The sequence below is a fragment of the Tursiops truncatus genome, chromosome 12 (genome assembly GCF_011762595.2).
Source record: "Tursiops truncatus isolate mTurTru1 chromosome 12, mTurTru1.mat.Y, whole genome shotgun sequence".
Lineage (NCBI taxonomy): Eukaryota > Metazoa > Chordata > Mammalia > Artiodactyla > Delphinidae > Tursiops > Tursiops truncatus.
The window spans coordinates 75923460-75941498 of record NC_047045.1 but is presented as its reverse complement, the minus strand read 5'-3'; the positions used below and the strand labels follow the sequence as shown (position 1 = coordinate 75941498).

The 18039-nt window shown below is 41.0% G+C and overlaps 1 protein-coding gene and 1 pseudogene across 1 annotated transcript in view; one reads left to right on the top strand and one right to left on the bottom strand.

Annotated features, from left to right (window-relative positions):
* SYNE1 (spectrin repeat containing nuclear envelope protein 1) overlaps nucleotides 1-18039 on the top strand; it is a 457027-nt gene that overhangs the window by 55093 nt on the left and 383895 nt on the right. The window contains exon 2 of the mRNA XM_073789748.1: nucleotides 16771-16832. Coding sequence (XP_073645849.1) covers nucleotides 16771-16832 — 62 coding nt within the window. The remainder of the gene's footprint in view (nucleotides 1-16770; nucleotides 16833-18039) is intronic.
* On the bottom strand, nucleotides 12242-14261 carry LOC141276062 (importin-9 pseudogene; annotated as a pseudogene).

Genomic DNA, 18039 nt, shown 5'->3' with positions numbered 1-18039 from the left:
GATAGTTGAGAAGTATTCCGTTGTATATATATACCACATCTTCTTTATCCATTCATCTGCTGATGGACCCTTGGGTTGCAGCAACTGAAGCGCCCTTTCTCTCTGATCTCAATGGGCTGGGTTGCTTAACTCTGGATTGCCATGTGCACCACAAGTTCAAGCTTTGGGAGCACATGTACTGTTGGAGGGGAAGATACTTTTCTGGGATGTGAAGGGGCTAAGTTTACAAGGTTAGGTTTAAGATCTGTGTCTTCTTCCTCTGTTCTTTTTGCCCTCCTTTGCCCCCCACGACCCCCCAAGTCATCAGTATACCTAGTCAGCACCTTGCACATAATTTGTGTGCAGTAAATCTTTCTTAAAGTCAATTAAGAAACTCTTTGCTCCTTTAGGACTACAAACTCTGTTTAACCTAACTTTTCACCCCCACAGTTCTTTGCCCTTAGTCAGCACTGAGGCACTGCTTATGGAATGGAAATAAGGTTTAAATGAGAAATTTGAAAGGATAAGACATCCTATTTGTAAATCTATTGTAAATTATTTTCATCTTATTTCTTTTCTACCATTGCTTAGAAATATATCCTTCCTTAGAGTTGTTTTATTTATTTTTTTCTTTCATCAAGGCAAGTGTCTGAATAAGAGGACGTTTTGAAGCAATACAAAGTTTAGCCACCTAATTAAATCATTACAGTGCTGCTGTAGGGCTTGTGTTACTATTTTCATCTCTATTTTACATATGAGTCAACTGAGGCATAAAACGGCTGAGTCACCTTTTTAAGGTCTCACAATGAATGTTGATGCTGGGATTCCAAATCAGGTCTTTTTTACTCCCAGAGCCCAAAATTTACTTCTGAGAAAATTGATTATTCCATTTTTGCCTCTACTGAACTGTAGGGATTTTTTTCTAAGTCATGGTAATAGCCAGCATTCTTTATAAAAAACTTTTGGGATTAACAAATTTTATATCACAGTAAACATTCGTTACTCTAAATGGGATAGAAAAATGAAAACAATCCCGTTGCTAATTTTGTTCTGTCGCTTAACAGGCACGAGTATGGCTACAACTGTTTTCTATTTTGCCTCGAAATCCCAGGTCAAGGAATTCTTTTATTCTAGCCTGCAGACACCCACAAATCTGTAAACATTTCTTCCTTGGGGATCTAGTCTTAAACTGCCTTAGGAAGCATAACATGGAACTTTTGAAATACTTTTTGTGGATTCTTGCATGTGTATTTGTTTATTTTTTGTGTGGCTTTAAAGTAAAGCCACACAAAAAGTAATGTATTTAAATAATGTAAAATCTTTCCAACATTGTTTGCATATATATATATATATTTAAAAGCAGTGTGACTTCCTGAGCAACTTGTTATAATGTGTATTCCTAATATGGTAATTATAACTTTTAATGTGTGTTCCACAACATTAGACATTTGGAAAAGAATCCAGCAAACTCAAAGAACAAATTAGAAATAAACCAGATTATATCCTATGTAAATACAACTATGAGAAACTAAATGCCAATGTAATATTGTTTACAAAGGATTCATTGAATTTCTTTCTCTCAGATTCTAAAATTAAAAATTTACATATATATCTAAGGTTAAAATTGGGGACTTGGAATAAATTGAATGATTTTTTTCAATTAAAAAAGCCTTTAAAGTTATTAAGATTTTAACATAATAAGAATGCCTGAATTCCTAAATGCTGACTGAAAAAGGTGTCATTTTTTTTCCCCTGAAAATGCATCGGAAGCACTTTTTATAAATCGATGTGAAAACTGTCTTTGTGGAAACCCTGGCATTAGGGAGCAGTGCATGTGGTCAGTAAGCAGGGGGTAAAGCTAAACACTGAGAGAAGAAGAATATGCTTTTATAGAGGGGTTGCTGTAGGGATACTTTAAGGACAGTGCTGCAAGGAGAGTTGAAAGTTCCCTTGGTGAAAGCTGTGTTTGGTTTAGATACTGACTGAATTGGGACAACTCCCAAAAGCCACCATAAAAGGTGGAATATGATAAAAACAACCTTCAAGACTCCTGGTGCGATAAAAGGTATTATTTGTTGTTGGTGCCTTTGTGTGTGTGTGTGTGTGTGTGTGTGTGTGTGTGTGTGTGTGTGTGCTCTTTCTTCTGATATAATTCCAGTGTGGATCCCTGGTACAAAAAACTGATATTATGTAGAGAAGATTTTAAAACAACTCAAGTGAAATATTTTTTCTCTTCCTATTTTATCTGAACCTGAACCTGATAGAAGTGAAATGAATACTACTGATTTATGCTCATGCTTTTGGGAAACCTAAAACCATTTAGTGAAATGGTTATTCACTAAACCATTTATAGTGAAAGCCTGAATTGTGAAAGTTTGCTAGGAATGCTAAGATAAAAGCCAAATTTTAAAACAGAAATATAGATGATTTACATGTAAGTATTTTTAAGAGATGGTTTCTAAAAGTTAAGACATCAGTGTTATAACATTCATGACAGAGCTAAATATCTTCAAATTAGTGACCAAAATATTCTTGAAGTCTCAATCTCAAGTCAAAAATTTGTCATAGTCTCTTATGGCTTATTTTATTTTTTTACTTCCAGTTTTATTATTTTTAAATTCTAATTTTAAAAGTACACTGACATATCTTTATGTGAATGTAATGGAATTCTTTCATCATATTTTTAATTTTGTTTTTAGACTTCTTATAAAATAAGAGGATGACTCAAAATTTCTCCTCCTTACTGTTGTGTGTCGATTCTAGAGGATGGTAACCAGATGCACCCAACTTTGCTTCTGGAATCCTAACAATTTTTCCTCAGTGGTGACGCCCCAAAACATACTTAGGTAGCTGCACCATTTTACTTACCTGATGTAAGTAAAATGTAGACACAGTAGAAAGTCTTATGCTGGTGTTTGGCTACCTGGAATATACTGTTAATAAATTCCTCTTGATATATGTTCTGGTAATTTCCAAAGTTTTATATAAAATGTACCATGCATTTTTACAGCTGATTGAAACTTGGAATCTGGTGTTTGGTTATATATAAAAACACCAAAATCTTACATTTTTATATACATGTACCAAAACATATGTTTCCTTTATCTAACAAATAACTTTTATTTAGTTCTGATTGTTCTGAGTTTCCTTGAAATAATTCAGTGAAATAGTGCACTTATTTAAATTTATACCAATTTAAAATATTGGGCGGTGGGGTGGAGAAAGTGAACAGAAACCTCTTCGCCTTTTGCCAAGCATGTAATTAAAATAACCATATCAAAAAAGTGCAATAGCTTCTTTTTATATTGGGACAGTCTTTATTCTGCTTATTACCTCTTCCTAAGATTTCTCGTCATATTCCCTCCTTATCTCCCTTCCCATCTCTGCCTATATGGAAGTCAGGTCTTCTTCTTTTCTAGACGTTTTAAACTCATTTACCTTCAGGTGATTTGAGATGTGGCTGGTTTAAGAAGATAGCGAGTAATGCATCTGTGGAAAACTGGGAAATGTTAAGTCACACCTAAAAACACTCAAATTAAAATGTTTTCTTAGAACGTTGCTGGTGAAAGAAAACACATTTTGGGCTCAGATTCTGCCCACATGCCACTACTTAGCAACTCTTTTTCTTTTTTTTTTAAATTGAAGTATAGTTGATTTACAATGTTCTGTTAGTTTCAGGTATACAGAAAACTGATTTATATATATATATTTATATATATTCTTATATATTATATAGATTATTTTCCCTTATAGCTTATTAGAAAATATTGAGTATAGTTCCCTTCGCGATATAGTAGGGCCTTGTTTGTTATCTATTTTATATATGTAGTGTGTAATTTTAATCCCAAACTCCTAATTTCTTCACGCCCCCCTTTCCCCTTTGGTAACCATAAGTTTGTTTTCTACATCTGTGGGTCTGTTTCTGTTTTGGATATAAGTTCGTTTGTATCATTTGTTTAGATTCCACATATAAGCGATATCATATGGTATTTGTCTTTGTCTGACTTACTTCACTTAGTATGATAATCACTGGGTCCTTCCATTGTTGCTGCAAATGGCATTATTTCATTCCTTTTTTTTGGCTGAGTAATATTCCATTGTATATATGTACCACATCTTCTTTATCCATTCATTTGGCTCCTGACCAATGGTGTTTAAGAGCTGGGAGAGAGGCATCATCTGTGGGAGAAGGACTCAGACAGGATAGATGGTGCCATGAAGCCAGACAGAGGGCAGGAATGGATAGTGGTTGCCAGAGTTGTCTGGTTGGAGAAGTAGAAAAGGTACCTAGGCAGGCAGGCCTAGAAGGGAGAAAGGCAGAACCAAGCTTGGTTGGTTGGCTAGAGAAAGCATGTGAATCAGTGAGCAACCATTCAATCTGGTAGGAAAATAGACGTCTGACACATTTTGGAGAACTCCATGAAATTGGTAGTCTCATGAGGGGTGTGGCCCTTTCCCTTTCTTTGCACCGTCCTCTTTGTTGCCACACTTCTAATTCAGTCCTCAGAAAAGTGAAACAGTGGACCTTGGAAACAGTGTTCGTTTAGAAATAAATGGAGAAAGCAACATCTCATGGTGATAAAGGGTTTGACTCTGGTGTTGAACAGATATGAAAGCAAATGTTGCCTCCCTCTGTATTCAGTATGTCATACGTGTACGTCTCACAGCTGAGCCCCTCCCCAGGATGTGTCCTCAGCCCAGGGGATTTGCCTCTCCATAGGGCAGCCCATATCCTGCCAGTGGGTGCAAGGTCCCTGCCCCTTATTTCCATTTAGGACCTCTCTGAAGGACCACCCCAGCTAATTGCATCTCAGGTCAGCATCTCCCTCTCTAAAATCCTGCTTCCCTCATGCCCTTAAAAGTGTTGGTTTTGAGAGCATATCCCCCCAGACACTTCCTACTGACAAAATTCCTTCTGGAGTCCTCTTCTCTGTTAGCTTGACCTTGACAAATGATCATACCAAGGCAGATAGAAATATAGAGATGGGGAAGGGGAATCATTTGTATGTGAGCCAGCTTCCACGAACTTCTGGTTGAATTCTGTTTCTGTGGAGGGTGCCACAACAGGGGCGAGGTGGGCCCAGAGGGAGGGAGGGAAAAAGTTGGAGAATTGAAGACAGGAGGTCAAGGTGTCCCTGGGGAGGAGAGGTCCTCATAGCTTGTAACTCAGGAAGCTGGTGGAATATACACGGCCTAGCTCAATTGTCCTCACCTTTTCTTTATCATTTGCCTTTTTTTTTTTTTGCGGTACTTGGGCCTCTCACTGTTGTGGCCTCTCCCGTTGCGGAGCACAGGCTCCGGACGTGCAGGCTCAGTGGCCATGGCTCACGGGCCCAGCCGCTCCGTGGCATGTGGGATCCTCCCGAACCGGGGCACGAACCCATGTCCCCTGCATCGGCAGGCGGACTCCCAACCACTGCGCCACCAGGGAAGCCCTATCATTTGCCTTTTTATGTAACTTATTAGGAAAAATTTTAGCTATAGAAGCAGAATTTTCCCATTAGTTCCCATCCTTGCAAACTGTAGGGACTGGCTTTTTTTTTTTTTCCATATTCATGTTGCCTTTAATTTCCTCCACTGTGGTCTTTTTCTTTTACTTTTTAATCCTCTCACATATGCCACGCCACTGTTTTTACTTTGTGCTGCATACACAGAACTTGGGCTGTGATGTGCTTCTTTTTGATTCCTGTCCTCCCTGTTGGACTGTAAGGAACCACACCCATCCTCTCCAGTTGCATCCCTAGCTGGTCAGAAGTGGGTGCTGGCATACAGGAGGGGCATAATGACATTTGTTAAATACATGAATCAAACAATCAGAGAATGGATCAAAATTAGAATAGGAGTAAGACTTCCTAAATTCTGGCCGTGGTTCTGTAACTTCCTAGACTTCATTTCAGTTTCTAGATTTCTGGCATATTTCTTAACCCCACCATGCTTCATTTCCTTATTTCCATCTGGGCTAATGATACCTCCTCTGTCTGCTCAGCCAGGCTACTTGTGTGAATCAAATGAGAAGTATACACGGAAACGAGAGTAAATTCAAGTGTTGTAAAAATATAAGGTGTTTTTATGAATTCACCATGTGATTATTTTCTTTTGCAATGTTTATACCCACAAATAGAGAAAGAAAAAAGTGACAGAAAAAAAACTACCGAAGTTCTGGAGAAACTGTTCAAATTTATTGTCTTTATTTAGAGCTAGAAGATATTGCAGGAAGCCACCGTATGAATGGCCATAATGAACTCTGCTGCTTTCACTCTCATTATATTTATGCTTATCTTCTCTTTATTATGATTATTACTCCTCTGTAGGGCACATGTCTATCATTGTTTTTCTATATTGTACACACAATCCTTTATGCAGAAGTCTAAGCTTTGTTTTCAAATTCAGGACCGTTTGGACTTTAGAAATATAATATGGTGGGCCGGCCACATGGTATGTATCACCCCCAATCAGAGACTGTGTCTTTGTAATCAGAGACATTACTATTTCTGCAAAGCAAAGTATGAATTTTAACATTAAGTGGGGTAAAGAAAGATTATAAACAGGCTCTTCTCAATTTAGGTGAGTTTTTTTTTTCACCAAATGATTTTTACTAAAAGTGTATGAAATTGAGGCCTGTTTAAAGGTTCAAGGCTGATGTATGTATTACCTTCTCTGTCCCACACCCCCATACATACCTAATTAAAATTCCTCATGGTAAGAAAGCATTTCCTCCATCGTTGTTTCCCTAGAGACTAACCCACTGCCTGGAACGTCGTCTGATCTGTGTGTCCTTAGAAAACCACCCATATTTAACTGCCTCCCAAACAAATATATGAAAATTCTCTAAATATTTAAATTTTCTTGTAATTTGCTGACTGATATGCTATTTGCTTTTCCTTGCCTGACAGTGATAAAATTAAAATGTTACAATGAATGGTTCAGACTATATTTTTAACTAACGATAGCCAACTGGAGCTGAAAGACTATCTTTTGTTTTGTTTTGTTTTATACATTTCCGAAAAAAAAAATTTAGAAGGTTTAGAATAGTTAAATAAACCAAACACGTTAACAGGATTTACACAACCTCTCCTCTCCCACCCACTCCCTATCACGTAAGACCAAATTTTCCAGATTTAAATGACAGTATCTCAGACATCGTAGGATATTTTATTCATATTAGAAAAATCATGCCATCTTTCAGCAAATGTCCTTGACTTACTGCATTTTGACACTTCTTAAATTAATATATCTCGGGTAAATTTTTGTCTAAATAAATATACAAACAGTCGGAATAACCCAATATGATAGTGATGTTTTGGAGTAGTTAATTGGGCAATAATAATTCAATTGAAACAGATATAAATTTTTAAGATGTTCATACCACTTCATTCCCATTGTTACACACAGATACAAAGGACATAGTTTATTCTCAACTGGGATTCTTCACCAGCAGAGTTTTGACAATGTCTAGAGACATTTTTGATAGTCATAATGACACATCTTAAAGAGCCACAGAAAGAGGAAAACATCCAAGGTGCTCCAAGCCTGTGATCCAAGTTCATTGCCAAGTACCCAGGTCAAGTCTAAGAGAGACTCTGAAGCCAGACAGACTTTGACTTTAACGTCAAAGCTGCCACTTTCGAACTGGCAACTCATGAGTAAAGGCAAGGGATGCCGCCAAATGTCCTACAATGCATGGGACAGCCTCTCATAATATGACAAATAATTATCCTGCCCAAACTGTCAATAGGGTTGAGGTTGAGAAATTTCTGATTTAGGAACTGAGATAATTATATTCTTCTCATCCCTTGTGCCTTAGATTTAAAGTGAGATGGTACTAAATTTTACAAATGTGACTTTAATGAAAGTGGGCTCTTTTTATCTAGTCACTGGTTTTACATACAAAAGAAATACAACTCCACTTCCAAAGATCTTAGGAGCACTGTCTTTACTGACGTGTGCTTGAAAAAAATTGAAGCAGTGATTAGAGCACTCAATACAGGCAAAAATCCTTAAAAATTCCCTTTTCTCATCTTTTTCCTCAATCTCACTCTTCCACTGGCTCTTGATCTTCTCCCCTCCTCTCCTTCTCTGTCCTCTCCCATTAGTCTGTGCTGAACTTGTGCAGAGGAACTTCGGATTCCCTTGTTCCTTGCCACTTTTCTCTCCATTGCTCATCTGATCAGAACACCAAAGACCCAGAAGGTAGACCCAGTCAAGCAAGCCTAGAATCTTTCTTTTATAGAAGACAGAGTGAAGGAGGGGTGTGTGTGTGTGTGTGTGTGTGTGTGTGTGTGTGTGTGTGTTTGTGTGTTTGTTTGCGCACGTGTGTATCTGTCACACAAGTAAATGCCTTTGTTTAGTTAGCCTTTGCTGTGTAACAAACCACTTCAAAACTTTGTAGCTAAAACAATCATAATTCATCATTTCTCATAACCTGTGGGTTGGCTGGTTAGTTCATAGTTAAACATGGATGGTTTTCTGAGGAAAACATATAGAAGGCAATGTTCCAGGCAGTGGGTTCATTTCTAGGGATACAATGATGGGGAAAATGCTCTTTTCCTGGAGGAATCAGGTATGTGTGGGGATGTGGGAGGGAGGAGTAACAGATGCATCAACTCTGAAGCCTTAGATGAGTCTCAGTTTGCTGGCTTCACCTGGTTTGTGTTCATCTGCAACGTTGGCCAGACTAGAAGGTTCAGGATGACCTCACCCACGTGTTTGGCCGTTGGTTCTGCCTATTGGATAGGGCATCTCAGTTCTTCTCCACATGGACCCTCCTCCAATAGAGACTGCTTTCCTTGCTTGGTGAATTTAGGACAGGGATCCAAGACAGCTAAAATAGAAACTGTAGGAGTTCTTAAGGCCTAGAAGCAGATGATATAAAGTCATTTCTGCTGCATTATTGATCAAAGCAAATACAATGCAAGATCAAATTCAAGGAGAGGGGAAATCAGTTCTGCCCTTGAGGCGAGGAAGGGCAGAGTCACATTGCAAAGGAGGATGCCTGCTGGGACTGGGGGATTTTTTGTCCATAATTTAATATCTGTCCTCTGATCACTGTGCTTCATATTCTTTCTACATCAAAATACACTCATTCCCTCTCAAGACATCAGAAGTCTCATCCAATTATGTGATCAAGCTCCACCTCCAGTCTCGTGTGATCTGCATCTGGTCCAGATACAGAGGAGGCCCCTCGGGTGTAATTTCTGTCAGTCCCCAGACCTGGAAACTAAAAAGAGAAGTTACTCTCCCCATTCATCCAACATGCAGTGATGAGACGGGGAAGGACCATTGCAATGGATGCTTCTGTCCGAAGAAGGGAAGAATGGAAAGGATATGGCAGTCGTGTTCTGAAGTCATTCTGAAGTCCAGCCAGGCACCCGTGGCCCCCTCCTTTAATTCAAGCGCAAGGGTCATTCCCTGTCTTTTTTTTTTTGCGGTACGCGGGCCTCTCACTGCTGTGGCCTCTCCCGTTGCACAGCACAGGCTCCGGATGCGCAGGCTCAGCAGCCATGGCTCATGGGCCCAGCCGCTCCGCGGCATGTGGGATCTTCCCGGGCCGGGGCACGAACCCGTGTCCCCTGCTTCGGCAGGCGGACTCTCAACCACTGCGCCACCAGGGAAGCCCCCTGTCTTCTTGATAAGAAGTGGCTCATGTTTGTGGCTGATAGTCTGAGCCGTATAAAGCTGCGGTTCCAGTCTTCTCTTCGTTTTGAGCTGTCCTGTCCCTGTAGTGCAGACCAGTGGCATTTTGGCTTAACAGGTTTGGGGGCTTCCTGAAAATCTGCTTGGAGTTCATTCTGTGGCCCCCAAACCCAAAGTCTGAAATCAGCTTTGGAGCACATGTGAGGCTGCAGTGGGCAGTGCCCTTAAGATTCTTAGAGGGCTTCCCTGGTGGCGCAGTGGTTGAGAGTCTGCCTGCCAATGCAGGGGACACAGGTTCGAGCCCTGGCCTGGGAAGATCCCACATGCCGCGGAGCAACTAAGCCCGTGAGCCACAACTACTGAGCCTGCGCCTCTGGAGCCTGTGCTCCGCAACAAGAGAGGCCGCGACAATGAGAGGCCCACGCACCGCGATGAAGAGTGGCCCCCGCTTGCCGCAACTGGAGAAAGCCCTCGCACAGAAAAGAAGACCCAACACAGCCAAAAATAAATAAATTAATTAAAATTAAAAAAAAAAGATTCTTAGAAGATGGTTTGGCTGAGAACATCAATCAAACACTGAAAAAATAAATAACTTAATAAATAAATAAATTAATTAAAAAACAAACAGACACTGCCTTAAATCTTTCTGAGTTCTTAACAATGGTTCTTACAGTCACAGTCTAGATTGATTGTTGTCCTGAAGCTATTTTTTACTTGGCAAATCTTCTTCCAGGGCAGACTGACAATGACTAACCATTATATTGTCTGATGCGCCATATCAAAGGTCTCCTATGTTTCCTCTAAATTCTGTTTGCAAACTAAATAGTTCCTTCTTTGGTTCATCTCCCTTTCTTCCAGTACCATAAAATGTGCAGCTGAAAGAAGCCGGCTGACAGCTTTCTGCAGGGAAATCTCCCTAGCCAGTTGCAAAAGTTCAAGTTACTACCAACGACAGACTATATAACGCATAAAATATGTGTCGCTCTCCTTCCAGTCCCAGCTAGCAGTTTCCTCACTGTTCTTTCAGCCTCTGCTAACAGTCTTTGTGTCCTTCAGCCTCCCTCCCCATCTGATCCCAAGACCACCTGGGTTTGTTTCTGGTCGTTACTTGAAAGTTAAAAGTGCATGTTTAGGGGCTTCCCTGGTGGCACAGTGGTTGGGAGTCCGCCTGCCGATGCAGGGGACACGGGTTTGTGCCCCTGTCCGGGAAGATTCCGCGTGCCGCGGAGCGGCTGGGCCCGTGAGCCATGGCCGCTGGGCCTGCGCGTCCGGAGCCTGTGCTCCGCAACGGGAGAGGCCACAACAGTGAGAGGCCCGCGTACCGCAAAAAAATAAAAATAAAAAAAAATAAAGTGCATGTTTAATGTGCATTAGAAATAATGGCGTTCTTTAAATTTTATGGATATATCCAAATTTTCTCTAAATTTAAAGACTTTGTTGTTTATTTTCTTCATTTATTCATTCAACAGGATTTATTTGTAACATTTGTAGGCATTGGGAACCAAGTTACTGTCCTCATGGGGCTTATATTCTAGTAGGCAGTCCACGATTCTGAAGCAAAGCTCAGGAGAGCTCAGCTCCAGCTCTCCCTCTCTAGAACTTAATGTTTAGACTTTAGCCAAAAGGTCCTTTTTTAGAAAGCTGAAGTTATGTTTCCTTGAGCATTACCTTTCAGAGGGTGAGGAATTGAAATGATATCTTGTTCATCTTTCATCCTCACAACATCTAGTTTACAGCCAACAGTTGGCACACAGTAGATGTTGATGGAAAGAGCAGAATTCACCCTTTCCTTGAAAGGTGTTACATTGGCCCCTCTTTCCTTGAAAGGTGTTACATTGGCCCCTCTCTCTGGCCTTCATCTCTTTATATCTCTAATTAAATCCTTCATTCCTGGGATAAACCCCACTTGATCATGGTGTATGATCCTATTAATGTGCTGTTGGATTCTGTTTGCTAGTATTTTGTTGAGGATTTTTGCACCTGTGTTCGTCAGTGATATTGGCCTGTACTTTTCTTTCTTTGTGACATCTTTGTCTGGTTTTGGTATCAGGGTGATGGTGGCCTCGTAGAATGAGTTTGGAGTGTTCCTCCCTCTGCCATACTTGGGAAGAGTTTGAGAAGGATGGATGTTAGCTCTTCTCTAAATGTTTGATAGAATTCGCCTGTGAAGACATCTGGTCCTGGGCTTTTGTTTGTTGGAAGATTTTTCAGCACAGTCTCAATTTCAGGGCTTGTGATTGGTCTGTTCCTATTTTCTATTTCTTCCTGGTTCAGTCTCGGAAGGTTATACTTTTCTAAGAATGTGTCCATTTCTTCCAGGTTGTCCATTTTATTGGCATAGAGTTGCTTGTAGTAGTGTCTCATGATCCTTTGTGTTTCTACAGTGTCAGTTGTTACTTCTTTTTCATTTCTAATTCTGTTGAGTCTACTCCCTTTTTTTTCTTGATGAGTCTGGCTAATTGTTTATCAATTTTGTTTATCTTCTCAGAGAACCAGCTTTTGCTTTTATTGATCTTTGCTGTTGTTGCCTTCCTTCTTTTTCATTTATTTCTGCTCTGATCTTTACAATTTCTTTCCTTCTGCTCACTTTGTTGCAAAACGGTGTGTGGCAGGCCGGAGGAGGCCCTTTTCAAATGCCAGTGGTCTGCAGAACCCACCTGTCATGATTGTTGAGGTGGCCTGAGAACACCACGTAGCAGGGCTGTGGGCGAACTGGCAGAGGAAGTGTGTGAGGTGCGCCTGCAGATCCGTCTGTTAGAGAGGGTCCTTCAGGGAGTCAGGGTCGTGTTCCGCATCGTCCCTGTAGTAACGCTCTTCGTATTTACGTGTGGCGAGAATATCAGGCAAGGGTTAAGCCGTCCTCCTCGTCATCGTCCTCCCGTTCCTCCCACGTGTCACTGGAGTCATCTTGGCTTCACTCTGCAGGGCGGCCTGGCGGGTGGCCTTGGCCTCCATGACGTTGGACAGCTCGTTGATGATCAGCTTCAGGGTCTTGACCAGCAGAGGAAAGTTGGTCCAGCACTCAGGGTTCTTGGCCGACTTGGAGCGGGTGCGGGTGCCCTCGTCCAGGCCGTAGATCTCCGCCCCCTTCACGCGGATGTCCTGTAGCCGCTTGTCATCCGCGTGGATGCCGTGTGGAACAGCTTACGCAGCGCCACAGAGCTGGCTTTGCGCTCATACTGCCCGTAGAACAGGTGCTGCCGGCTGGTCTACTCGGCCATCGCGAACTCCAGGGCGGCCTTGCCTCTGGGCCCCAGGAGGCTGCACAGGAACTCTAGGAGGGGCTCCAGCTGAGTGTGCACCATGTGGGCGAACACCGTGATCAGGGACCGCATGCCGCTGAGCATCTCTGCCTTCTGCGTCTAGCTGAGGATGGCATGGAAAATCTGGTCCAGGCTCTCCCCCAGCTCCCACCCCGCCTTGGAGATGAGGGTGGACGCGAGGCGGCCCGCGAAGGCGGTGGTGAACTTGGAGGTGCGGGGGCCCAGCACCTGCATCACACACCACAGCCTGTTGTAGTCATGCAAATCAAACCACAGGGAGCTGGCATCTCACACCGGTCAGCATGGCCGTCATCACAAAATCTACAAACAATACATGCTGGAGAAGGTGTGGAGAAAAGGGAAGCCTCCTGCACTGTTGGTGGGAATGTAAATTGATACAGCCACTATGGAGAACAGTATGGAGGTTCCTTAAAAAACTAAAAATAGAACTACCATACGACCCAGCAATCCCACTCCTGGGCATATACCCTGAGAAAACCATAATTCAAAAACATACATATACCACAATATTCATTGCAGCACTATTTACAATAGCCAGGTCGTGGAAACATCCTAAATGTCCAACAACAGATGAATGGATAAAGAAGATGTGGCACATATATACAATGGAATATTACTCAGCCATAAAAAGGAACGAAATTGAGTTATTTGTAGTGAGGTGGATGGACCTAGAGTCTGTCATACAGAGTGAAGTAAGTCAGAAAGAGAAAAATACCATATGCTAACGCACATATCCGGAATGTAAAACAACCGTACTGATGAACCTAGTGGCAGGGCAGGAATAAAGATGCAGATGTAGAGAACGGACTTGAGGACACAGCGGGGGAAGGGGAAGCTGGGACGAAGTGGGAGAGTAACACTGACATATATACACTACCAAATGTAAAATAGATAGCTAGTGGGAAGCTGCTGTATAGCACAGGGAGATCAGCTCGGTGCTTTGTGACCACCTAGAGGGGTGGGATAGGGAGGGTGGGAGGAGACACAAGAGGGAGGGGATATGGGGATATATGCATACATAGAGCTGATTCACTTTGTCGTACAGCAGAAACTAACACAATAAGGTAAAGCAATTATACTCCAATAAAGATACATATTAAAAAAATAAAGCCTTCCTGAAGCCAACGTTTTTTTCTTTGTATATTAGTTTTACCTTATTGCATAACAAATTACCAAACTTAGCAGTTTAAAACAACGTTCGTTTATTATCTCCAAACATTTGTGGGTAGTCCACAATTTGTGTGGTAGTCCATGCAGCTACCTGTGCCCTCTGCTCCGGGTCTCACAAGTCCACGATCAAGGTGTCAGCTGGGCGGCATTCTCACCCGGAGGCTGAATGAGGGAAGAATCCACTTTTGAACTCATTCAGGCTGTTAGCAGAATTCATTTCCTTGTGTATGACAGAGCTTCTTCCTGCCTCTTGGCTGGAGGCTGCCCCCCAACTTCCAGAGGCAGCCTGCAGTTCTCTGCTCCGGGGCCCTCTCCATGGACTGTTCACAGTGTGGCTGTTTGCTTCTTTAAGCCAGCAGGAGAATCTGTCACTCCAGTCAGCTCAGAAGGAATCTTACATAAAGTAACATGTGCATGGGTGTGGCATCACATCACCCGTTGCTGTGTTCTGTTGATTAGAAGCAATTCACAAGTTCTGGTTGCAGTTGCCCACACAAAGGTGTGGACTCCAGGAGGTGGGAATTTGGGGAGGTTACCCTATTATAGTGTGTTCACTACGCTACTCATCTGGTGAAATTCCTGTAATGCCTCTATCTTGTTGCATTACTCTATAACCCTCCACTACACATGTGCCCTTTCTTGTCTCTCTCCACCTCTAAATATTTACCTTTATTATAATTTTTTGACTTTGCTACTTTTTTTCTTACAGTTTTATTGAGGCATAATTGACATGCAGCACTGTATAAGTTTAAGGTGTACAGCATAATGATTTGACTTACATAATCATGAAATGACTATCCCAAACAGTTTAGTGAACATCCCTCATCTCTGTAGACACAAAATTAAAGAAATAGAGAAAAATTGTTTTCCTTGTGATGAGAACTCTTAGGATTTACTCTCTTAACCATTTTCATATATAACACACAGCAGCGTTGATTGTATTTATCATGTATATTAAATCCCTAATACTTATTTCTCTTGTAACTGGAAGTTCGCACCTTTTGACCAGCTTCATCCAGTTCCCCCTCCCCACATCCCACCTCTGCTAACCATAAGTCTGATCTCTTTTTCTGCGACTTTGCCTGTTTTTGAAGTGTAATTGACCTAAACACTGTGTTAGTTCCTGTTACACAACACAGTGATCCACTGTGTCTATGCATTTCGGAATGATCACCATAAGACTAGTTGCCGTCTGTCACCCTACAAAGGTATCACATAGTTATTAACTGTAGTCCCCGAACTGTACATTTAATACCTGTGACTTATTTTGTAACTGGAAGTTTGTACCTCTTAATCTCCCTCACCTACTTCTCTCCTCCCCTCAAACCCTCCCAGCAACTGCCTGCTTGTTCTCTGTATCTATGACTCTGTTTCTCTTTTATATGTTTGTTCATTTTTTTTTTATTTTTTTGGATTTCACATATAAGTGAAATCGTACAGTATTTGTCTTTTTCTTTCTGACTGATTTCACCTAGCATAATACCCTCTAGGTCCATCCATGTTGTTGCAAATGGCAAGCTTTCACTTGTTTTTTTAATGGCTGAGTAATATTCCATTTCATATATGTATATGTATATATGTATATATATATATACACACCACATCATGTTCTTTGTTCTTTATCCATTGATCTGTTGATGGGCACTTAGATTGCTTCCATATCTTCTTGGCTATTGTGAATAACGCTGCAGTGAACATAGGGATGCATATATCTTTTCTAATTAGTGTTTTTGTTTTCTAAATACCCCGGAGTGGAGTTGCTGGATCATATGGTAGTTCCATTTTTAAATTTTTTGAGGAATCTCTATACTGTTTTCCACAGTTGGTGCACCAGTTTACATTCCCTCCAATAGTGCATAAGGGTTTCCTTTTCTCTACATCCTTGTTATTTTCTCTAGCACTTGTCACTTGTTGTCTTTTTGATAATAGCCATCTAATAAGTGTGAGACGATATCTCATTGTGGTTTGATTTGCATGTCCCTGATGATAAGTGATGCTGAGCATCTTTTCATATACCTATTGGCCATGTGCGTGTCTTCTTTGGAAAAATGTCTATTCAGATCCTCTGCCCATTTTTCAATTGGGTTGTTCTTTTTTTTGATGTTGAGTTACGTGAGTTCTTTGTATATTTTGGATATTAACCTCTTATCAGGTACATCTTTTGCAAATATCGACTCCCATTCAGTAGGCAGCCTTTTCATTTTGCTGATAGTTTCCTTTACTGTGCAAAAGCTTTTTCGTTTGATGGGTATTACTAAGACCGATGTCAAGAGCGTACTGCCTATGTTGTCTTCTAGATATTTACCTTTAGATATGTCATGGTAGAGACTGTGTCCTCTTCATCTCTCTGCATCCCTTTGCACCACACGTAAAACTTGGCACTTAGTTGGTCTCAAGTGAACTTTTTAAAAAACAGATTTATTGAGGTTTAATTATTCAGTGAACTTTCAATAAATGAATGAAGATAAACATAGGGCTAACATATTGCAAATTTTAAAGCATTTGCTGATAACTTTTAAATAAATAATTGACTTGCCTAATATATTTGAAGTTTTACTGGCTCTTCCTTCAAGACAATAATTGGTTAAATGAATTATAAGATAAAATAATATAATAATCATTTCTAGAGTTGTGTAACTATGAATTTTTTTCATGATACAACTTCATGACATGTTATCTAACCAGATAATTTTTTTTCTTCTAGATGAGCAAGAGATAGTACAAAAACGTACTTTTACAAAATGGATCAACTCTCATCTGGCCAAGGTAAAGGAAACTACCCAGAGTTCTATGTTAACTTAGTTTGAGCCAATACATCATTAAACACACAGTTTAAAGTAATGCTGCTGTGGCTATTGTCACTATAACTAGTCAGTAATGTTGGCACCTATCAGTTTAATTGTGGCATCTGCTAACATTTTCTCAAAGAAAATTAATAGATAACCAGAGTCGAAAGCAGTTACTTCATGTCGATTCCATGAATCTTGATGAAATATGTCATTCAGTTGTTTCTTCTGTACTGATGTGTGTCATATCAGAAGGAGAATTCATGGTGGAGTTTTGTTTGTGTTTGTTTCTATTTGGAGCAGAAAAAAACAATGAGTAGTCTGCCCTGAGCAAAGAATTTTATCTAAGGAGATCGTGTCTGGGCTCCCCTCTCAGGTGCTCTTATAGAAGAGTAACCGTAGTGGCAGGACACTGCAAAGGCTAATCAGTCTGAGATTATCCATACTGACCTTAGATTGTATCAGGTGACTGGGTATCCGTACATTGTAATGACTTGGAACATAAATACTAACATAAAACAAATTTCCGTGTAGCTACATTACAAAAAAAATTAATCTCTTATAATGCTGATGAAAAAATATGTGAACCAAAAAACATTACATTTGTAAAAATAAACGCAGATGACAGGATAATTGTCTGCCTTCAGTTAGAGGATCTTTGCCGAGAGCAGTGCCTAACGTGTGCAAGGCATAATCCTACGAGCAGTTTTTGATTGCGGACTCCTCCAAAGCCTCTTTTCATAGTTCAGAAGCAAACAAAGCATGGCAGCTTATCTCAATCCCATTGTACAAATGGACTGCTTACTGTGTGTCTATGCTAGGCTTTGGAGACAGGAAAAAAGCTAGTAAAACACTTTCCCAGGCCTTGGGAAGCTCAAAATCCAGCAAAAAGAGAAGACTAGATTAATGTCTAGGACTTCCCTTGTGGCGCAGTGGTTGAGAATTCGCCTGCCAATGCAGGGGACACGGGTTCGATCCCTGGTCCGGGAAAATCCCACATGCCGTGGAGCAACTAAGCCCGTGCACCACAACTACTGAGCCTGCGCTCTAGAGCCCGTGTACCACAACTACTGAGCCTACGTGCTGCCACTACTGAAGCCCGCGCTCCTAGAGCCCGTGCTGCGCAACAAGAGAAGCCACCCCAGTGAGAAGCCTGTGCACTGCAACGAAGAGTAGCCCCTGCTCGC